Source organism: Bombina bombina, chromosome 3, assembly GCF_027579735.1.
Source record: "Bombina bombina isolate aBomBom1 chromosome 3, aBomBom1.pri, whole genome shotgun sequence".
In the NCBI taxonomy this organism is placed as follows: Eukaryota; Metazoa; Chordata; class Amphibia; order Anura; family Bombinatoridae; genus Bombina; species Bombina bombina.
Genome location: NC_069501.1, coordinates 71149870 through 71174865, shown reverse-complemented (window position 1 = coordinate 71174865; position 24996 = coordinate 71149870). Strand labels below are relative to the sequence as shown.

The following is a 24996-nucleotide window of genomic DNA, read 5'->3' as shown; positions in this document are numbered from 1 at the left end:
TAGTGTGTGTATGTGTATCTGCATGTATAAGTGTATGCTATGTAGTGTGTGTGTGTGTCTGCATGTATAAATGTAAGCTATGTAGTGTGTGTATGTGTATCTGCATGTATAAGTGTATGCTATGTAGTGTGTGTGTGTCTGCATGTATAAATGTAAGCTATGTAGTGTGTGTATGTGTATCTGCATGTATAAGTGTGTATCTGCATGTATAAGTGTATGCTATGTAGTGTGTGTGTCTGCATGTATAAGTGTATACTATGTAGTGTCTGTGTATCTGCATGTATAAGTGTATGCTGCATGTATAAGTGTATGCTATGTAGTGTGTGTGTGTATCTGCATGTATAAGTGTATGCTATGTAGTGTGTGTGTGTGTGTGTATCTGCATGTATGTATGCTATGTAGTGTGCTACTGTGCATTTTTGCTGACTTTAAAGGCCAGAATCTAGAATATTAATTGGGAATGCAGAGAGCAGTTTTAAAGAATTTATTAATAAATGTGCAATTAAGTTAAAAATATTTAGCAATGTCTTTGCAAAGGCTAATTAAATACAGCGCTCACATAGCCATACCAGTGGTTTGAGCTTGTGTTTGATTTGCTGCCTAAGTGTATTAAAATATATGACTTTATTTAGAATTTTATTTTTATTACTTTGGTCTTATGATTTTTTTAAGCCCCGCCCACCACATTTCAATTTTTTGCGGGGGGGGGGGTGTCCCTCTTTTGAATTTTGAAATGTTGGGAGGTATTTTATGGTGTCGCATGCAGTGCCCTGCGGTTCCTCTCAATCTCCAGGAGTGTATTTGCATACAGAATTGCAGCTCAGGTATCCTCTGAGGTATCTGCGGCTTGGTCTGTTTGTTTTTTTTGTTTTCCCTTTCCTATAGGGAAAATGCAAGAGGACATTTATAGTTTCGGATAAGGTTTCTGCCCCACATGCAGCTAAACAGGTGGCCTTTTTCTAATCTGAGAGTGAAATCTCAGATTTAATGAGAAAAAAGTGGGGGACCCAGGCGCCTACCCTAGGAGGCTGAGGTTAAAGATACCAGGAGATGGCTTAAAACAAATTTAATAAAAGTGATTCCTCACAGATAGCACTTACACAAAACACTTCAAATAAAAAACAATAGTGTGGTAATATTACAATAGATATACTTCATGGATCCATGAGTGGGAGATTAAACCATCAATAAATGATAATAAAAACAAGGGGTACAGTTTCAGAAATGAATCAATAAATAAAAAACAATAAAATCAATAATGGTAGTCCTGACTCTTCAATAATTAAACATAGTGTAAAAAATGTGTCAAAAGTCCACAACAATTCACAAAAAATCCAAAAAATAACGGTGATTCAAACAGCTGGGTGCTCGTTAAATCCAGTGATGGGATAGTGAGAAACAAATCCAAATTAAATTGACTGAAATCCAAAGTGTGAAAAAAAGTAGATAAAATAGAACAAAGTACGTGGTAATAAATGGCAGTCACAAATATAATGTTCAAAAATAGTGTGGTAATAAATAAACAATCTTCAATCACAGTGCCAAAATAAGAAGTGGTCCACAATAAATGAAAAAATAATATAAAAATAAACGATCCGCCTGTGGAAAAAAGAACAAAACAAATATAGTGTAGATTGTCCTTTAAAATTGGCAATAATAGAATAAGGCTTACCAGTGCTGGTCTACGCGTTTCGGCCCGTGCTAGGCCTTTATCAAGACTGGTTTATAGGTGCTGGATGGTGGCCTTATATGGGGTAAATGACCTGATATTGCAAAAAACTTATTTACTTCCGGTTTCTTTATTTTTCATTTTAGTCAATAAATATAGTCTGTAAATATATTCAAATGTTTACTAAGAGTTGATTTCAGGAGGAAGGACAAGGGGATTTTATAAAATTGATAATCTTTCGATTTGTGATAAATGTTTATAGCTCCGTTAATTTGTGACGTCACTTCCGGTCCAAGTTTACTAGTCCGATCTGAGAATAATAATCGGAGGGATAGAGTCTGTAGGTTTCAAATGGGGGAATCAAATAGGGGATTCAAATAAAGTTATTTTCGGTAGTAAACCTCTATCGTTTGAAAAAATTATAATAGTAAGCTGGCAATAACTGGGTCCGTTAATGGACCAACCTGATTGGTCGTGACGTCACGACAAAGGGTATACGCCTATGATTGGGTTGAGAGAAAGGTGCGTCTATGATTCCTAGATTCTTAATGGCATATAATGAGGGCTACGTAGGTGGCCCTTTTGGAGGTGTGTGACTTCTTCTCTTTTTCATTGGAGGGGAAGAGTATGGTCTCTTTTTCATTGGAGGGGAAGAGTATGGTCCGCATTGGGGCAAAAGAGAAAATAAACATAAATATAAATAAGCAGAGTGTCATTATTTTGCAGCGATATTTAATTGGAGGGCAAAAGAGAAAATAAGCAGAGTGTCATTATTTTGCAACGATATTGAATATCATCTAGGCGGAATTCAAACTCCTCAGATTTAATGTGAATAGTGTGATAAGTTAAATCAACTAGTTTAGAAATGTACTTTACGTGTATAGGGTATGTAGATTAACCTAGTGGTTCATAACGGTAATCTATAATCTCTGTTCCAATTTATGCTGAAGTGGTTGATTTTAATTGCGCATAGAGGTTTCCATTCTCTAGCAAATCACTAAATTTAATTTCAGGATTTTAAAAGTAAAGTGGAATAAAAGGGCAGATCAAAAACTTAGTTCTTAATTCTAGTGACAACTTCACTAAAGGGAATAAAATATAATAAAATAAAATATCCCATAAGATTTTTGTAGATTTATAAGGTGCTGACGATTTGGAATACTAAATTCGGGCAGTATTAGGTGCCCATACTTGGTTGACCAGCTTATTATGTGCTCACATGAAAGTCAACTGGGCCCTATAAAATGGGCTAAGTTGTCCTTGCTTATAAAATTCAAGTCACAAAATCGCGGAAGAATTTTTTCTATACAATAAGAATAAAATCCAGAATGTATGGTGGTAAAACCGTGGTAGGATGTGGACAAAAGCAGTAACTAACGTATACACATCTACTGAAGGTCTTAAAGAAACTAAAGACTAATCCTAAAGGGTGATTTGTGGGTGTTTCTTAGATAGGGAAGGGTCGTAACAAGGTAAATAAAATAGTGTGCATAGATTAGGGGACCTATATGGTATCTAACAGAAATAATAAATCGAAAAATAATTCTGATGGACTCGGTTCCATAAGGGACTGGATAGAAACTATAAAGTGTGTGTTTCTTATAGAAACCATTACCAGTGGGCCTATACAATTAGGAATAGGCCTAAAGATCAGATTAAGGGTTCAAATGGGAGCCAGAAGATATGTGGTTAGGGTGTATTAGCTTTGAACCCTAGTATGAAAACTTGGTTAAAAAACTTGATACTGAATCGAACTAGATTGGTAAACAACTTCTGGTAATGTAATAGAATTTAAAATGTAAGTAAGTGCAGAATCTTAGAGAGAGGTGTATAGATAGATACTATCTATCTGGTAATTTGCTCAATGAGAGTGGTTTTGCTAGTTGGAAGAGACTAATTTTATATTCAGACCATATTAAAAAGGTGAGACAGATCTTCTTTATTATTGAGACCTCTTGGATACAGACAGTCTAGATTGAAGATCCACCTTGATTCAGCTGTGAGGAGTTTCTTTTCATAATGGCCTCCTCTCCAATCTTGAGGTTTACTACCGAAAATAACTTTATTTGAATCCCCTATTTGATTCCCCCATTTGAAACCTACAGACTATCCCTCCGATTATTATTCTCAGATCGGACTAGTAAACTTGGACCGGAAGTGACGTCACGAATTAAACGGAGCTATAAACATTTATCACAAATCGAAAGATTATCAAATTTTATAAAATCCCCTTGTCCTTCCTCCTGAAATAAACTCTTAGTAAACATTTGAATATATTTACAGACTATATTTATTGACTAAAATGAAAAATAAAGAAACCGGAAGTAAATAAGTTTTGCAATATCCGGTCATTTACCCCATATAAGGCCACCATCCAGCACCTATAAACCAGTCTTGATAAAGGCCTAGCACGGGCCGAAACGCGTAGACCAGCACTGGTAAGCCTTATTCTATTATTGCCAATTTTAAAGGACAATCTACACTATATTTGTTTTGTTCTTTTTTCCACAGGCGGATCGTTTATTTTTATATTATTTTTTCATTTATTGTGGACCACTTCTTATTTTGGCACTGTGATTGAAGATTGTTTATTTATTACCACACTATTTTTGAACATTATATTTGTGACTGCCATTTATTACCACGTACTTTGTTCTATTTTATCTACTTTTTTTCACACTTTGGATTTCAGTCAATTTATTTTGGATTTGGATTTGTTTCTCACTATCCCATCACTGGATTTAACGAGCACCCAGCTGTTTGAATCACCGTTATTTTTTGTGAATTGTTGTGGACTTTTGACACATTTTTTACACTATGTTTAATTATTGAAGAGTCAGGACTACCATTATTGATTTTATTGTTTTTTATTTATTGATTCATTTCTGAAACTGTACCCCTTGTTTTTATTATCATTTATTGATGGTTTTATCTCCCACTCATGGATCCATGAAGTATATCTATTGTAATATTACCACACTATTGTTTTTTATTTGAAGTGTTTTGTGTAAGTGCTATCTGTGAGGAATCACTTTTATTAAATTTGTTTTAAGCCATCTCCTGGTATCTTTAACCTCAGCCTCCTAGGGTAGGCGCCTGTGTCCCCCACTTTTTTCTCATTAAATCCTTTAAGGGTAACAGCTAGGAATCACCCGCCCCCAGGCACAGAGGTTTTCATTCGGCGCTTAGGTCAACCCCTCCTTAATGAAATCTCAGATTTAGACAGTATAATTCCTTCATCTGATGCGGAAGTGGTCTCCTTCAGATGGATGCTTCAACACCTCGTTGTCAGGGTGCCAGGAATCAGACTGAGATGAGAAGTGCAAAAATAATCACACCTTTATTAATAGCAAAAAATAATAAAAAGTCCACTTGTCAAATAAGCCAGGAATCAAAACCAGAGCTGGTAGTCAGACAAGCCGAGTCAGGAGCCAAAGCGAGCAGTCAGACGAGCCAGAATCAGGAACAAGGAGAACAGCAGAGTCAGGAACAAGCCTGGGATCAGGAACCAGGAGGGACGTCAGACAGCCAGGTAATACACAGGAGCTCTCACAAACAGGTCTGAGACAACGCAAGGGCAAAACATACTGAACAGAGGCCCTTTAAATAATAAGTGATGACATCACAATTCTGAGACTGCATCCTGTCTCACACGGATGATGTACACCAGTCTGGCCATAAAAGGAAGTGCAGGAAATGAGCAGCATCACACAGTATGCACCAGAGTCAGCAAGAGAGGTGAGTAAAATGGCTGCCAGCAGCACATGGCAAACAAGGCAGGGGAAAAACCCTGACACTCCTGTACTGTTTAAGGAGGTTTTAGCTACTTGGACGACATTGGCCTCCCTGTCGTCAACCCTTGGAAGTTTTTTTTAATTTGATCAGTTCTAGGATTTTCTTTCCTATGAGGAAGTGTTCTAAACGTGCTATGGAAATTTTCACAGGAATAGGGGAAGCTAGGCCTTCTCCCTATCTCCCGTTCTTTGAAGGATTTTCCTGTCGCTGACTCCATTAAAATGCACAGTGCTTTTAGTAGAAGGGAGTTTTTTCTACTATAGCTCAGAGAACTTCGATCCCTGTGGAGGTTGTTTAGCTCCTTTTCAGATCCATGGATAAGTAACTGGAGGTTTAATTGCTCATTTAGAGCTATGCCTGGCCTTATTAGAGTTGCTGTGCTAGCCTGTCGGGTGTTGTGGTTGAAATCTTGGTCAGATGAGAAGCCTACCTGTGGCTTAGTGGTACAGCCTAGGCATTATAGTTCTGCAGTTGCAGGTTCAATATTTTAAGTTTCCTCCAAATCCACGCTTTTGGCGTTTCCCTTCAAGGATGATACCTTGTTTGGACTTTGTCTGGCAGGATAATCCTCTGACTTTTTGGGTGGAAAAAGGCGTTTTTTCTACCCCACGTCAAGAGAGGAAGACTATAGCCAGTTTTTCCCTTTTCCTCTTTCTGCAGGGTCAGTCATGTCTCTTGGAGTCCTATCTAAGATTCCCTCCCAGAGGCAGATTTCTCCTTCTAGAGTATCTGCAATCCAGGTATGATGGGAGGCATTTCTTGAACTGGGTTCAGGGCCTTCCTCTCTGGGAGTGATAGTTCCAGTCCAGAAATGGAATCTAGGTATTTTCCTCAATTTTCTCAGGTTCTGACCTTCAAGTAGTATCCATTCTTCTTTGGTTCAATAGGGAGGGTCTGTTCATAATGAACATAGACCTGTAGGATGTGTAATTATTTGTTCCCATTATTCAGGATCTTCTCAAGTTTGAGTCTTGTCATCCTAGAAAGACTTTTAGATATTAGTGTATTGCAAGGGTGCTCTTCTGGACAATGTATGATTCAGGCGTCATCATTCGAGCAAACTCTCTTTCAAGAGATCTTGTCCAATCTACTTTCCCATGGATAGGGAATGAATCTGAAAAGAGTTCCCTTGTTTCATCTACAAGGGTGATTTATTTGGGGACCTTAATAGATTCTCCATCTAGGAGAAGATTTCTAACAGAGGTCAGATATTCAAGGATTTATTCCTTTTCCTTTCTCTGCAGTCTACTCTGCAAGCTCTTGTGGTCCGGTAAATAGCTTAGCCATTTTGCAACCAGAAGGTTGGGAGTTTAGATCTAGCTGCAGTTGATCTTATCTTCACTTTTCGGTGACTCAATGCCTAGAGGGAATTGGTCTGATGGTTATCATGGACATCATTCCCTTTGCTATTTTCCATAAAATGGAGAACATTCGAATCTGTCTCAGAGGACAGATCTTGGTCAACAAGAGACTTTCTCGCATTGTGGTTTCTCAGGAGTATCTGTCTCAGGGCGCGTGTTTCTAGAGACATTCCTGGGTGATGTGACAACGGACACCTACCTGCTGGGCTGGGAAACAGTTTGGGTCTTGTTTAAGGCACACAGATTTTGGACTCTGAAGAGTTAGTTCTCCTCTTTAACATCTTGGATTTGAGAGCGATTTACAATGCTCTGATGGCTTGGCCTCAGTTGTTCTTAGCTTGGTTCCAGTTAAACAATATCATCTCAATGGTTTACATCAACCACCAGGGAGGAACTCTGAGTTCCTTAGCCATGTAGGAGGTGACTTTGATTGTTCAGTGGGCGGAAGCTTACAATCTGCCATGAACATTCCAGGAGTGGACAACTGGGAAGCGGTTTTCCTGAGCAGACAGTTTTTTCATCCTGGGGAGTGGGAACTCCATCCGGAGGTGTTCTCTAACTTAACCCTCAAATGAAGGGTGCCGGAGTTGGATCTAAAAGCGTCTCAGCAAATGCCAAGCTGCCAAGGTACGGTTTGAAGTCAAGAGATCCACAGGCCGCTCTGATAGATGCTATGGCGGTTCCTTGGGATTTCAGGCTGGCATACCTGTTTTCTCTGTTTGCTCTCCTTCCACTAGTCATTGCTTGTATCAAACAGGAGAGAGCGTCAGTAATTCTGATAGTCCCTGCGTGGAGTCTCAGGATCTGGTATGCAGACCTAGTGGAGATGTCATCTCTTCCACCTTGGAGACGGCCTCTGAGGAAGGACCTTCTTATTTAGGGTCCCTTCTCTCATTCAAATCCCTCTGTCATTCAGCCGAAGGAATATGGAAAGAGAAGAGGACACAAAAGGGTATAGAGGTGCCTGAAGTTTAGAAAATTACAAAAGCCGTCTCAAAGTTGAAATAAGGGTGGGTCGTGGACTCTCCATCCCAGGAAAGAAAAGAATTTATCAGGTAAGCATAAAATTTTGTTTTCTTTCCAAAGGCAAGGAGAGTCCACAATTCCATACTAATTACAATTGGGAACCGATACCTAAGCTAGAGGAAACTGAATGGCAGGGAGGGAGAACAAGACAGGCATACCTAAACAGAAAGCACCACCGCTCAAAGAACTTTCCTCCCAAAAGAAGCCTCAGCAGAGGCAAAAACATCAAATTTGTAGAATTTGGAAAAAGTATGCAACGAAGACCAGGTGGCCACCTTGCAGATTTGTTCCACAGAAGCCTCATTTGGGAAACTGCCAAAGGAGGAGACATCTGAGGAGAAAGTTGAGGTATGTCATGGACAACAATATCCTGATAGACAGATAGCTCTGAGAGGGTGTCTCCATTTTTCTTATTCACACATGTGGAACAAAACTGCACCGGAGGAATAATCTGAGCCTCCAAAAATTTGTCAAAGGACATAAATATATTTTTATCAGAATCCATAATGCCTATTATTTGGTCCACCCCTGGGATGTGGATAGCAGAAATGAGATAATTGTGTGACTCCGCCCTCTGAAGAATGCGTGTCCCCTTCCTCATAGCTAAGGAACTCTGTGTTCCTCCCTGGTGGTTGATATATGCCACCGAATGTTGTCTGATTAAATTCGGACAAAAATCAGTTGAGGCCAGGTGCATTGAAGATTGCTCTCAACTCTAGGATATTTATTGTTTTTTTTAGCCTTTGAGAAAGCCTAGTCTGGCGAAATGCGCATCAGGCGCTTGTTCAGTTTAGCTATCCCTCCATAATTTGCCTTGCTACTATTCATATAGGGTTGTTAATTATTGGGTTTAATATGTACTAATTGTCAATAATTTGTTGCTTTGGCAGGCCTATACTGCTCCAGTATTGCACTGAGATAGATTATGTGTTGAGGTCAATCCTCATTTATAGTCAGCTGTTGTGCAATCCGTGAGTATTTTCGAGTATACACCTGCCTAAGTATACTTATTTACAATTCGCTCAGTATTGTTATATTGGCATATTTTACTCACTATGTATGTAATTGTATCATTTATGGGTAACGTGTGGATATGTTAACACTCCATTGACTTTACTTTTAATCCAAGTTTTATATACAACTAAACTAGTAGTTTTTGTCACTTTTTAAATTGTTTCTCAATAAATGTTAAGTTTTAAATTACACACCCGACTCGGAGAGCCTCTACTGTCGGTTCTATTTACTATAACCTTTCTGCGAATGCTCCATTACGGTCATTTTTTCTCTTTACATATTTTTTTTGTTATTTACCAGACAGTGAGCACCCCCCCATTACTAATTAATACTGTTGGGTTACTTAACCTTATTACCAATACTTACAGCATGTGCTGACACATTACTGTATTGGTACTAATTCTGTTTTTTGGGTTTATAATAAGACATGGTTACCTTTCCCACTAACAATATATAACTATTTATTGGGAGGGCAGACTCCAAATTCCCTGAGCTCTCAAGGAACCCCAAACTGCTCCCCAACCCAAAAGGTTGCCATCCGTAGTTACAATCTCCCAAGATGGTCTCAGGAAGCATGTTCCCTAGGACAGATGTTCCTGAGAGAGCCACCAGGTTAGGGAATCTCTCATTCGGATGTCTAAGGTTATCCTCAGAGAGGTCCGAGTAATCTCCATTCCATTGTCGGAGCATGCATAACAGTAGAGGTCTCAGATGGAAACGAGCAAAAGGAATAATGTCCATGGAAGCCACCATTAGACCAATGACTTCCATACACAGCGCCACTGAGGGACGGACAGGGGACTAAAGAGAAAGGCAGGAAGCAATAAGTTTGGATTTTCTGGCCTCTGTTAAGAAAATCTTCATGGAGATCGAGCCTATGATCATCCCCAAAAAACATACCCTGGTATCAAGGATCTCTTTTCCAGATTCACCTTCCACCCGTGAGAGTGGAGAATCAACAACAGAGAATCTGTATGGGATCTTGCTAAATGAAAAAATGGCGCCTGAACAAAGATATCGTCCAGGTAATGTGCCACCGCAATTCCTTGAGATCTAGCCACAGCCAGAAGAGCCCCTAAAACCTTCGTAAAAATTTGAGGGGCCGTGGCTAGGCCTACAAATTGGAAGCGTTTGTCCAAAAAGGCAAACCGCAGGAATTGGAAATGTTCCTTGTGAATAGGAACATGAAGATACACGTCCAAGTTCATGGTAGTCATGAACTGACCCTCCTGCACTAAAGGGAGAATGGACCATATGGTCTCCATTTTGAAGGACGAAACTGAGAAATTTGTTGACACCTGAGGTCTAGAATGGGTCAAAAAAACAAAAAAAAAAAAAAAGTTCCCTTCCCAGAAGCAATAAAAATGATGTTTATATATATATATATATATATATATATATATATATATATATATATATAAAAAAAACGAAATATGGTGGATTATAGAAAAGAAATTTAAATAGGCACCACTATAGCCCCAGCCTTGCTGGGGAGACTCACCCCTCCGGTGACAAAAGAAAAGGACCAGCTTTTAGTAAAGAGCTATTTGCAGCAACAGCTCTTAAATGGTCTGAAAATTCCACGGATCCGCTGAAAAGAAAGATCCAACCACTCTTTTACGATCGAACACGCTCCATAGGCACTCCCCTCTCCAAGCCGACTGAGAAAGAGAAAGGTCGCTCAGCTGAAGAGGTGTCACGTGATTGCAAAAACTATTTTTGTTTTTTTGCCTCCTCCTGGTGGCCAGGAGTTGAATTCCCAATAGTAATTAGAATGGATTTGCGGACTCTCCATGACATTGGAAAGCAAACACATTTTTCAAGAGCGACATGAAACAATGTTTTTCTTTTGTGATTCAGATATAAATAAATTGGAAACTTTTAAAAAGGTATTCAACATTATCAAATGTGTTGTTCTCATGTTATTCTTTGTTGAAGAGATATCTAGAGATAGGTAGCGTGCACATGCCTGAAGCACTACATGACAGGAAATAGTGCTGCCATCTAGTGCTCTTGCTAATGTATAACTATTACAAAACTGCTGCCATATAGCGCTGCAAACACGTGCACACTCCTGGGCTTACCTTACTGCTTTTCAACAAAGGATAACAAGGAAACAAAGAAAATGTGATAAGGAAATTGTAAAGTTGTTTAAAATTGTATGTTCTGAATCATGAAGGGAATAAAATTGGGTTTTGTGTCCCTTTAATTTAAATATAAACAGACTGGCACATTAGCACTCTCCTGTGTCTTCATTTTCCAGGATACCTGCTCACTCTGTGCGTACAATACAGGTTCACGTGCAACAGAGCAGAACACTCAGCCCTCAGTGTAACGAGTTACTGCATCTCTTGTGCTTCCAGTGCTATGGGGGAGTGAGCAAGGTGCAAATGCATTTCTATATGTTGCTGTCTCTACCCCAAGTCCTGCCCGTTTATGGTGCAGATGAATCCTATACACTCTCCCAGCTTTAGGACATCAGTATCAGCTACACTTGTTACTTGTTCTCTCTCTCACACAACTGGTCCAGGTCACTTCCAAGGATCCTGTTCTTCCAAGCACTGATTATCTCTTCAACCCCCCTTATTGTAAGCACCAGGTAAGGCTGCTCCTATGCTGCCCTCTCCTATCCTTAAAGGGCCACTAAACTCAAAATGTAAAAAACTTTCATGATTCAGCTAAAGCATTACATTTTAAAAAACACTTCCTTTTCAAAACGTGCACATTCTTTTTTTATGCACACCTAGATGTTCCTGTTCATACTGAGCACACACAAAAGTGGAAACGGTGCGGTAGACGCAGAGAAATGCGTAGCGAATAATACTGTTGGTTTTAACCTTATTGTATGTTCTGTACAATTTTTTAAATATAAAGCATTTTTTATTCTAAGCACTTTTTTTAGTCTCTTTGGTACGAATACCTGCCTTATTAACATCGGAGCCTACGCACCTGGGAGTCGGCTGATTATGTGCACTGGGCCACTATAATAGTCCAGTTTGTGCGATTTGCACCACTGGGTGTGCTGCTAAATGCGAGTACCCTTATACCTTGGGTTTCTGATACGGGGTCTTGAATATCACTTTGGTCTGCACTAGGAGTCGCCCTTCTTTTGTTATCCCTAAATAGTTACCTGTATCCTGCTTAGATTCTGGAAGGAGCTGCCCTGACTTGTGCACAGTTTGTGGGACACAAGTTCTCAGGCCGCCCTCCTAGGCATTACCTTCACACATTGTGAGTATATTTCATCATAATTGTACTTCATCTTTACCATCTATTGGCTACACTAGGAGGCGCCCTTTCTCTTCTTTATATCATTACACACAGAAGTGTACAGTATATACACATTTTATGATTGGCTGATGGATATCACATGATACAGGGAGAAAATTGGATTAACTTTGAAATTTGCTAAAAAAATTATACTGCTCATTTCAAATTCAAAATAAGTGCTACTGTATTGTCTTTTTATTATGTGTCTTTTAGTCCATTCTACTGTCTTTAGTGGTCCTTTAAGACTTCAGATACTTAGTACTTCTGTCGATGTTGCGTTCTCTTCTCCACATACTTGTAGAGGGCTGCATCTGATGGTCTACTCCATCCCAGCTACTAATGACCCTCCCTCAATCTCTCTCTAGGACATACACATATCTTCAGATTCTAGGAGGACAACCTTTTAATTGTAACAGTACGTCATGCTCATCTTATGGTCACATTTTTACTTTACCATTTTAAATTGGAATATGTTTATATAAAATGAATAAAAACAACCACAACAATAATATTAATAAAAAGACCAATGAGGACGATGATTATGATAATTTCACACTCCCCCCTTCACGTGGAGTAACCAGACAAAGGTACAACTTAATAACTCAGCTCACTAATTTGGCTTTAGAAATATGACTGGATCTTAGAAATGATACAGTATCATTAAATACAGTAAATGTAATGGGGGCTATGGTATATATAACCACTAACTGTATATAAATGTTTTCGTTTTTGAAACCTCATAAAGCAGCCTTGAATCCTAATAATGTGTCATATAATTATTATATACAGTTGAGTACATTATGCATGTTTTATGCTAGCAGTAAAAAGCATTATGGATACACACTTAAGTTCATGTATTAAAAGAGAGACTAGAGATAGATATCCTAACTACAATAATGGTTGAAAGTCATTTTTTGTAAATTGTGTTTTTAGGTTGGAACACTAGATGGCGTTTGCACAGCTACACACTGATTGGTGGTGGAAGGAATATATATTTGATTGGGATTGTATATTAGAACAGCATGATTAAGGGCTAATGTGACCCTGCTGCAATGAAAGAAAGGCCATTTTAATCTTTCAAGTGCTGTTGGTATGTATACATAAAAGTGGCTTCAGACAATCATTAAAAAAGTTCTTCAGATTATACACACTACATATTTTGTGGAGTTATTGAAAAAGTATACTCCTGAAAAAGAATGATTCACTTTTGTAGTCTACCTGTATTCCTCTTTAAGGTACAGTAAAACACCCTGTAACTACAATTCAATTCTGTTGTGTTGCTATAGAATAATATATTAGCCAAGTCTAAAAGTTTTAAAAACAAGTTAACTCATTTTTACTGCAATTGGTTTTCAGTAGCCAAACTTCATCCACCATTTACCTTATTTGGAGGAGCCAATATTGGCTTTAGGTCTACAGACAAGGTCACCGTCAGCATCAAAACAATGTACTTTATACTAACATTATATCAGGTAAATAAAGCCAAAATTACTGACATTTATGTAGCAGGGTTAGCCTTGATAAACCAGCAGGGTGCACTTTAAGTTCTGAAAATTAGAAAAATCTAGATTTTTTTAGCTAAAATTACACGAAGGGAACAAAATAAATAGTGAAAGTATATGCAAAGTTGTTTCAATATAAGGTCTTGATGTGTTTACTGTTCCTTTAATTATAGAAGATTCTCTTTAAAAGGGTACCTGGTAACCCCATTCATTAGAAACAATGTGGACCAGAATATTTCCTCACCTCTTTCTGATGTAAGCGGTAGTTGTCTCTCTTGATTGTCTGGAGAGAAGCTTTTCCATGAATAGTCTGGGATAGGAGACCCTTCGCTGGAGGCGCAGGTCAAGGTGATTACCTGCCCATATTCCGCTGTCCCAGCAATACCACAGTTGGGTTTGGTTGGAGCCACTGTAAGTAGATAAAGTATTTATAGGATACAAAGACTACATTATGTGGACAGAGACCACAAGTGCATATCTAGCTCACACTTTCACTCAAATAATGTGCGCTTCACGTTATGTTGGTTTAAAGTTTAAGTTTATAATGTAACAGTGTTCGTGTGTAAAAATATCACTGTAGTTTATGAAGTCAGGGAAAGCAAATTGTTATTATACCAAATCAATTTTAACAATAGCAAAAATTACTTTCTTAAGAAATTACATTCTAAAGTCCATCTCTACAGCATTACTTCAAATTCTTTTTTTTTTTTTTAATCCAGGAGTAGCATAAATATATTATATCTATTTTGTTGCACAGGAAATTAGCACATCTAGGCAAGTATCCAATGCACAAGAGGATTCTGGGTAGGATATGCAAATTAGATATGAAACATCTCAAAAACTCTTTGCTTCAAAAACTGTGTTAACACACAGCGATCCCCTAATGTGGTGAATGCAGCAAACACAAAATTTAGCTTCACAGACCTCTAATCTTATTACATATATACAGATAGAATATATGTGATCCTATGTCCACTAATCCTGTTAGGCTATTCATGGTTAGCAAGTTCTAAAAAGGGATGTTAGATGCACAGGGTGCACCACATGGTACCACGTCAAGGTCTCTTCCAAAACCTGGGTCCCTAATACAGCCATACTAATGCAAGCTCTCAATCAAAGAAACTGGTTCACAGACAAATACAAAACACGGACGGGGACTGCACTCTCAGACTGGACTGAGTACACATCCTATGACCCTGCAACATGCTCAGCCCTGGGTGATATATATATATATATATATATATATATATATATATATACACTCTTTTCTACATTTCAGTAACCAATCTACCATCATAGCCTCTCTTTAGTAGCTTCTCCCCATCACATCCAGTTGCTCACTCATTGTTGATGTCTCTGTGTTATTTCTAATGACTCTGGCGAGATGAGAGGTGACTACCCCCCGCTTCTGATGAAATGGGTGGCAACTAATTACTGGAGCATACACAGGATGAAATCATCACTATATCTGCAAGACCATCTGATACAGACCGGATAAATTTCATGGACTACATTCGATACTGCCCATGGGATACTTGATATCTCATTGAGGAGACGCTGGGAAGTCCCTACCTTTCCAGCACATAGAACCCCCGAGAATGGCATATCGCAGAGCACAACATTTAAGAGACATACTGGTGGAGTCGGACCCAGTGAAGTGTTATCGCAAAACGATGTGGCTACAGTCAAATAAGAAAGGTTGCTTTCAATGCGGCAACTGTGTGACATGCAACAGTATGCTGAGGGGCTCCTTGTTTCAGCATCCACATTCTAATAAAAGATATAGAATCAACTATCGTCTGATATGTACGAGTGATCATGTCATCTATATTCTCATTTGCCCGTGTTCCCTTTTTTTATGTGGGTAAAACGAACAGCTTTCAGAGATCACATGGCCAACCATAGGTGTGCTATCAGGGAAGCCATCGATAAAGGCGACTCTGAGCAACCTGTGGCTAGACTCTTCTGTAAGAAAAAACATAGCATCTCAAGCTTGAAAACTATGTTAATAGACCATATACCCCCAATGTCTAGGGGGGGGCAATAGGGCCAATGCATTATAGAGAAGGGAGGCAAATACATAATGACACAATACGTCTCCTTTTGGGACAAGACAAGAAATATATATTTTACACGTGTTTTCACAGCATTATCACTGTTTTCTCTGATGTTGTATGCGGTTTCTACTATATTTGATTAGACATGAAGCACTAATAGTGTCTTTATTATGTATATAACATCAACAAGTGGTTTTAAACATACTATGTATTTTTATCTTAGCCCTTGTATATATTTTCATATATGATGTAGGTATATCACGCTAGTAACTTGCGTGATCGATAATAATATGTGACCGATGGAACATATGTCTCCGACAGCTGTCAGTGGTGACACTGCCCTCTCCAGGTGCGTGTTGGCATATCGGGTGCGTAGCGCCGTGATGATGTCATCACGACACTGGTGTTTGCGGCGGTGCACACGATGCCTGCAGAAAGCGTTTGGGCTAAGTATTATTGGTTATTTGCTTGCACTATTAAGGGTATATAAGGAGAGGTGGTGTGAGGGGTGGTATACATGTTTTGTCTCGTTGGAATCATTTGACAAAGTCCAGAGTGCTTTCTATATGCGAAATTTGGATTTACTCTGTCAGCACCTTGGCCATTACTTGTGATGAGGAGTGCATACCTTTGATATATATATATATATATATATATATATATATATATATATATATATATATATATATATATATATATATATATATATATATATTTATTTTTATTTTTTTATTTTCCCACCGGACACTTTATTAGGTACATCGGTTCATTTGCTTGGTAACACAAATTGCTAATCAACCAATCACAATGCAGCAACTCAATGCATTTAGGCATCTAGACGTGGTGAAGACTAAAGTTCAAACCGAGCATCAAAATGGGGAAGAAAGGGGATTTAAGCGACTTTGAACGTGGCATTGTTGTTGGTGCCAGAAGGGCTATTTCAAAAATTGCTGATCTACTGGGATTTTCATGCACAACCATCTCTAGGGTTTAAAGAGAATGGTCCGAAAGATCAAATATTCAGTGAGCGGCAGTTGTGTGGACGACAATGTCTTGTTGATGTCAGAGGAGAATGGGCAGACTGGTTCGAGATGATAGAAAGGCAACAGTAACTCAAATAACCACTCGTTACAACCAAGGTATGCAGAATACCATCTCTGAATGCACAACACGTCGAACCTTGAAGCAGATGGGCTACAGCAGCAGAAGACCACACCGGGTGCCACTCCTGTCACCTAAGAACAGGAAACTGAGGCTACAATTCGCACAGGCTAACCAAAATTGGACAATAGAAGATTGGAAAAACGTTGCCTGGTCTGATGAGTCTCAATTTCAGCTGCAACATTCAGATGGTAGGGTCAGAATTTGGCGTAAACATCATGAGAGCATGGATCCATCCTGCCTTGTATCAACGGTTCAGGCTGGTGGTGGTGGTGTAATGGTGTGGGGGATATTTTCTTGGAACACTTTGGGCCCCTTAGTACCAACTGAGCATCGTTTAAATGCCACGGCCTACCTGAGTATTGTTGCGGACCATATCCATCCCTTTATAACTACAGTGTACCCATCTTCTGATGGCTAATTCCAGCAGGATAATGCACCATATCACAAAGCTCAAATCATCTCAAACTTGTTTTTTTTAACATGACAATGAGTTCACTGTACTCCAATGTCCTCCACAGTCACCAGATCTCAATCCAATAGAGCACCTTTGGTATGTGGTGGAACGGGAGATTCGCTTCATGGATGTGCAGTGGACAAATATGCAGCAACTGCGTTATACTATCATGTCAATATGGACCAAAATGGCTGAGTAATATTTCCAACACCTTGTTGCATCTATGCCACAAAGAATTAAAAAGGGACATAAAACAAGTTGTGATAGAGACAAAATATAATAATATGTACTTTAAATTTATTTACCTGCAAATTTATACTGCAGTGTCTTGCCATTAACTCTTTCTTTTTAGTTTCTGAATTGTAAAGCTCTAACTCCCCCACACAATTCCTTATATGGCTGTATCTATATATTGTTGTTTTGGTAGAATACAAAAATGCATAGGGATTATCTGCTGGAGCATGCCTAGAATCTGTGAACTCAGTTGAAATACAATGCCATAATTCAACAAGAACTATAAAAATGGCTCTATAGGGGGTGCTTAACGATAGAATACATAAAACATACAAGGTGAAACAAAGTATATACAGATAATGATACACAACCATAACCATAGTCACAGGATATACTGAACTCCCATATATTGTGAGTTTATCAGGGGTTAAATTTCCAGTGGCTGCACTCCTCCTCACACAAATGTAGTGGAATAAAAAAAAAAAGCATCTAGCAAATATAAGAGAGGCGCCTCATGTGTGTATCAGTCACCAAATAGACAAATCAGATAGAAAATGTGAAACACAGGGTACTCACATTTCCATAGAGTACCCTTATGTGCTAGTAGATGCAGGCTGGCAGTAAAAATGTGTCAGCTCACCTCCGCCGGACAGCTGCACGTAGTTCAGAGACAGCTCAAACACACTCAGTGATGAACCAAACAGTAGAACCAACACACATGTGCTCCTGGCAAACACTGTTGTAGTTTAAAAACGGCTTTATTAAAACCATATAAAATTCAAACAATACAATGTTAAAAACTGATGGGTATACACAGTCTGTAGTCCGTAACTGCTGAGAAATGCGTTGCATATCTGGGCGTACAGTCTGTGTATACCCACCAGTTTTTAACACTGTATTGTTTGAATTTTATATGGTTTTAATAAATCAGTTTTTAAACTACACCAGTGTTTGCCAGGAGCACATGTGTGTTGGTTCTACTGGTTGGTTCATCACTGAGTGTGTTTGAGTTGTCCCTGAACTACGTGCAGCTGTCGGGAGAAGGTGAGCTGACACCTTTTTACTGCCAGCCTGCGTCTACTAGCACATAAGGGTGCTCTATGGAAATGTGAGTACCCTGTGTTTGACATTTTCTATCTGATTTGTCTATTTGGTAACTGATACACACATGAGGCGCCTCTTATATTTGCTAGATGCTGTTTTATTCAAAATACAATGTCTGTGTCTAAACACTGATAAGGGGGGTGGAGTTGGCTGCTCCAGGCAGCTTAGCTATACAATTAAGTTTGCTTATTTTTTTAAATTATTTAAAAAAATACTTGCCAGCAATTTTTAAACATTTTTTATGCAAACTATTTTTAATTAATTAGCCCTTTCAGGATATGCACATATCTCAACCTGTTTTATGTCCCTTTAAGGCAGTTCTGAAGGCAAAAGGGGGGTCCAACCCAGTACTAGTAAGGTGTGCCTAATAAAGTGGCCAGTGAGTGTACATATATACACACACACACACCTCAATACATAAGAGAGCATGAACATTAGCGTGGCTATATAAAGAAAAGGTAAAAGTCTTCAATAAATTGGTTTACCTAATACGACAAGATCTAATGATGCAAAAGAGGTTCCCTGACGGTCAGTGGAGATCTTGACATCACACTGGTAAGTGCCGTTATCCTCCATTCTCAGTTGGTTGATAGTTATGGTGGCATCATCAGCGTTTACATTACCATTAAATGAAACTCGGTCTTGATAATTTGAGCCATTAGTGGTGATATCATTAAAGAAGAGAATCGTCACTTCTTCCTAAACAGAAAAGAGAAGCAAACAGAAATCTTAGAAAGGTTCATTAGTTTTCTTTTTCTTAGTTTAATCTAAAAGAGGTCATTTTATTATATATTGCAACAAGGACTTAAAGTGATATCAAACTTAGGAACCAGTAGGAATGCTGAGGAGCTAGATACATACTTTGTCAAGAATATATATATATATATATATATATATATATATATATATATATATATATATATATATATATATATATATATATATATTTTCATATTCCAGTTGTTCGTTCCTGTGAGTGTGCTTCTCTGTGTGTGTATAATATCTCTCTCTCTCTACATACACATATATATCAGAAAAAGAGCTGGTCTTATATTTTAAAGATCAGTTAAAGGGACAGTCAACACCAGAATTTTTGCTGTTTAAAAAGAAAGATAATCCCTTTATTACCCATTCCCCAGTTTTGCACAACCAACACAGTTATATATTAATATACTTTTTACTTCTGTTATTATCTTGTATCTAAGCTTCTGCTGACTGCCCCCTTATTTCAGTTCTTTTGACAGACATGCAGTTTAGCCATAAATAAAGAGAGAGAAGCGCTCAACCTGGGAATGAACAATAGCATAATAGCTTGTTCTATGGCTAGTTACCACCCTAGAAGCAGCCTCTTTTTGCTCAATATGTGCCTTTCACAGAGAAGAACTTTCCTGTAGCATATCAGTCTGATCCTGACTTCACAGTACAGTCCAGCCCCGAAATACCAGGCAATCCCTCTCTGAACAAGAGAAACAGCAAAACCCCAGACGTACGTTTCGGCCTATTGTGGGCCTCGTCAGTGAGGTGCAGCCATATCCCTCTAGGCACACTGAGCAACGGGTCCACGTCTGGATTCCCGCATCACACTTAGGGAGACTTCCCTAAATGTCATAATTTGCATAAATAAAAAGAGAGAAGCGCTCTCTCTTTTTAGCCAATCAGTGCTTACTCCTAGGTCACTTTACGTGCATGAGCTCAATGTTATCTATATGAAACATGTGAACTAATGCCTTCTAGTAGTCAAAATGTATTCAGATTAGAGGCAGTCTTCAAGGTCTAAGAACCTCCTAGTTTTAGCTTTCAACTAAGAATACCAAGAGAACAAAGCAAAATTGGTGATAAAAGTACATTGGGAAGTTGTTTAAAATTACATTCCCTATTTAAATCATGAAACTTTTTTTTGGACTTGACTGTCCCTTTAGGTAAGGGATTTCAGCACTCAAAACATGGTTTGCAAAAATAAATTTGCTATATAAGAGTATCATCTGGAGTTCTAAAGGACCCACCCAGAGAAATTATTTGCCAAGACAACCGGTATTGCAGTAATTAATACTTTGTTTATTAATGACAAAACAAGAGAACAAACATTTGGGGGCATGGGAAATGTTTGATGTTTTTGAGTCCCATATTCTTCTATGGGTCAGATATGCGGACTACATATTAATCTTATGGAATGGGTCCACAGATGCTTTAAAAAGCTTTGTTAATGATCTAAATAAAAATGAGAAAAATATTATACTGACTCTAAACTACAGTGATAATGAACTAGCTTTCTTAGACATTCTAATCAAAAAGGAAGGTACTGTGCTTGCAACAGAAAATTATAGGAAAGGTACTGCAACAAATAGTCTTTTAGAGGCCAGTAGCAGTCACCCAGTTCCTTTAAAAAGAGGAATTCCCTATGGGCAGTTCCTCCGTTTAAAGAGAAATTGCTCCTCAAGGAGCAAATTTGAGTTTCATGCCATACGTAGTAAGAGTGAGAGATTTTTAAAAAGAGGATACTCAAAAAAGCTAATAAAATATACTTTAAACAAAGTAAAAAAACAGGATGGAGATTCTCTTCTGTATTCACTGAAACAACCAAAAGAAGAACAGCAAAAAATAAGATTTATAACTAGCTACAATTGTCAGTGGAATATAATCAGGGAACTTTTATTAAAAAAATGGCATTTACTAACACTTGATGAAGGGTTAAGAAATAAAGTAGGGGAAATCCCCTCTTTAACTGCTAGGAAATCCCCAAGCTTAAAGGACAAGTTAGTCCAAAGTAAATTTGTTAGGTCACAAACAGCCAGGAATTGGCTAGGTGTACACCAACAGGTGAAAGGGAGTTACCCTTGTGGACATTGTGTATATTGCCAATATATGAATAAAAGTAAAAAGTTCAGTACAGGCCAAAGTAAAGAGTTCTGGATTCGTACGTTTATAAACTGCAATGCAGTAGGAGTTGTCTATCTCCTTCAATGTTCATGTCTCTGTTTTTATATAGGGAAAACAAAAAGATTTCTTAAAGATAGAATACAAGAGCATCGTGATGATATTCTATATGAAAGGGACATAAGTGATGCAAAAATTTTTTTGGAATATCATAATAGTAATCCAAGTTCTTTAATATTTACAGGTATAGATAAGGAGGTATAGAACATGGTAGAGGAGGAAATAATGGCAAATGTCTTTAGCAAAAGGAATCCAATGGATTTTCGTTTTGAAAACTGAGTCCTTATGGAATGAATGAGAAAATTGAATACGTCATAATCTCTATCCAGCTTTGAAAAATGTTTGGAATGGAAGTATTTGTACGTTTCAAAATTATAATGTAAAGCTTGTCTTGTATTTTTTGATACTAGTATAGATTTGAACAAGCATGCATAGTATGTCCCTTTAAGAAAATCAAAGAAAATATTTATCCTGAGTCAACTATCAAAAAAAAGTAAAGTCTTTTTTTCTCCATTTTTTTGTTTCTGTTTTTTCTTGTTAATTAAACAGTAAATGTGATCATAAAGATAAGAATGAATTAGAGGGAGATGCGGAGATAGCCAGGGCATTTGCTAAGACAGCAGGTAATAAGCAGTTTATTATAAATTTATAACTGTTGATACCCACTGTGTGTTTTGTGTGTAATTAATATAGATAATGTTATTCCATGAATCATGATAATAACTGAGACACTAATTGGTTAAAAGGAATAAAGGGTTAATACAGCTAATAAATAGGTGAACCTGGCAGCTAAACAATTAGTCCTGATGAGGCCCAGAAACTACCGCAGGCTGCATTCTGAAATGATCCTTTGATGGGTACCTGACCCCTGAATTTGTGCACTAAAAGCACCAAGCAGGAATTTGCAGCAGGTGAAAAGAGTCACACTTTTCTTAAAGAGCCGGTAAGCCGCAGTGAATGAAAGTTTGCAACTACAAGGCATCAGCTGAAACAGAAAAGGAAACGTTTTGTGTAAAGAGCTGGTGAGCCCTATTGAAAGGCATCCGCTGAAAACACACAGCAGAGTCTAGTCTAGTACATACTTTGGAGGATTGTTTGTTTGGTATTTTTGCATCATTTTACAAATGCTACCATTAGCCAGGAGGCTCAGAGGAATGAATGAGAGCTAGCGGTGGGAAGCATAAGTGATGAATTGTGTGCAATACAGCATCTTTGTTTATCTATTCAAGAGACTCCCCCTCTTCTTTATCAGGAACATTTCATTCATGCTTGTTTGTGTCTCTCTGCTCTTTTGTATGGAGCTGAATAAAAATGAGCATAATATCGCCTAAAGTGAGCAACAATATAAGGATTCTAATCACCTTACACTTACTATAATAGAGGAGGTTCTGACCTCGTATGTTTGTGTATTCCCTGTTTTGATTCTATGAAATAATCTAATGGCACTGGTTACTAATAGCATAATGTGTTCTTAGTAATATATTATTGATTCGAATGAAGTGGATGTTTAGAGAAATGTTACTATTTAAAGGGATCCCTTTTTTAATAATCCAGGCAGTATAGATTCTGTTTTCTTTACTGAATTTAAAGAAGCAGGAGTTTTTGTTCTCTTGTTTTGTCATTAATAAACAAAGTATTAATTACTGCAATACCTATTGTCTTGGCAAATAATGTCTCTGGGTGGGTCCTTTAGAACTCCAGATGATACTCTAGTATAGCGAATGTATTTTTGCAAACCATGTTTTGAGTGCTGAATTTCCTTGCTTAACTGATCTTTAAAATATAAGACCAGGTCTTTTTCTGACAAATAATGTTCTATTTTTAACTTGAGGGTCTGCACCATACCCCATTCTTTATAAAGAATAAAACTGAGCTTGACTGCCCTGTTTTTTGGAGGTGCTTTGGCACATTTATTCTAAATTCCCTAAAAATTTTTATATTAAAATGTAGGTGCATTTAGTAAGAATATTCCCTTTATTTTTATTAATATATATATATATCACAGAAGGGGACTGCACTCTCAGACTGGACTGGGTACACAATCCACATCATATGACCCTGCAACATGCTGAGCCCTGGGTGCTCACTGGCACTCACAGGAAGCTTTGCTGTCCCCAGAGTCACAGGCAGTTAACCCCAGACAGGCCTGGGTGCAAGGGACCTTGACTAGGTACCTGGGCTTGTTCCATTTGGTCAAATGCGGTAACTAACCCTTCCATTTTTGCTTACAGTTTGTGAGTGCTGGACTCTGTGTGTGTTATATTAATTTGTTTTGTAATTTTGCCTATGGGCCTTGCACCCAGGCCCGTCTGGGGCTGCCTGTGACTCTGGGGACGCCTGTGACTCTGGGGACAGCACAGCTGCCTGTGAGTGCCAGTGAGCAGGGTCATGGGATGTGTACCCAGTCCAGTCTGAGAGTGCAGTCCCCTTCCGTGTTTTGTATATGTCTGGGGTGATTACATAAGCCTGTGCTCCCTTCACTTGTTCCCATTTTGGACTCAGTGCTGGACTTTCTCTCTGTACACACACACATACATATAAACGCACACACATGTCCTAAAGCCTGTATACACGGGTCATTTTTTGCAGTACAGCGATCCTCCCTCCCTCCCTCCCTCACTTGCTCTCCCTCCCTCCCTCCCTCACTTGCTCTCCCTCCCTCCCTCCCTCACTTGCTCTCCCTCCCTCCCTCACTTGCTCTCCCTCCCTCCCTCACTTGCTCTCCCTCTTTTGCTCTCTCTCCCACCCCTCTCTTTCCCCCACCCCTCTCTCTTGCTCTCGCTCCCTCACTCCTCTCTCTTGCTCTCGCTCCCTCACCCACCCCTCTCTCTTGCTCCCTCACCCACCCCTCTCTCTTGCTCCCTCACCCACCCCTCTCTCTTGCTCCCTCACCCACCCCTCTCTCTTGCTCCCTCACCCACCCCTCTCTCTTGCTCCCTCACCCACCCCTCTCTCTTGCTCTCGCTCCCTCTCTCACCCCTCTCTCTTGCTCTCGCTCCCTCTCTCACCCCTCTCTCTTGCTCTCGCTCCCTCTCTCACCCCTCTCTCTTGCTCTCGCTCCCTCCCTCACCCCTCCCTCTTGCTCTCGCTCCCTCACCCACCCCTCTTGCTCTCGCTCCCTCACCCACCCCTCTTGCTCTCGCTCCCTCACCCACCCCTCTTGCTCTCGCTCCCTCACCCACCCCTCTTGCTCTCGCTCCCTCACCCACCCCTCTTGCTCTCGCTCCCTCACCCACCCCTCTTGCTCTCGCTCCCTCACCCACCCCTCTTGCTCTCGCTCCCTCAACCACCCCTCTTGCTCTCGCTCCCTCAACCACCCCTCTTGCTCTCGCTCCCTCAACCACCCCTCTTGCTCTCGCTCCCTCAACCACCCCTCTTGCTCTCGCTCCCTCACCCACCCCTCTTGCTCTCG

General features: G+C 39.2%; 1 protein-coding gene across 1 annotated transcript in view; it reads right to left on the bottom strand.

Moving 5' to 3' along the window:
- The window catches only part of GPA33 (glycoprotein A33), a 66137-nt gene that overhangs the window by 11705 nt on the left and 29436 nt on the right, over window positions 1-24996 (bottom strand). The window contains exons 3-4 of the mRNA XM_053705865.1: window positions 19136-19349; window positions 13882-14046 (exon numbers count right to left, since the gene is read on the bottom strand). Of these exons, the coding sequence (XP_053561840.1) occupies window positions 13882-14046; window positions 19136-19349 (379 nt within the window). The remainder of the gene's footprint in view (window positions 1-13881; window positions 14047-19135; window positions 19350-24996) is intronic.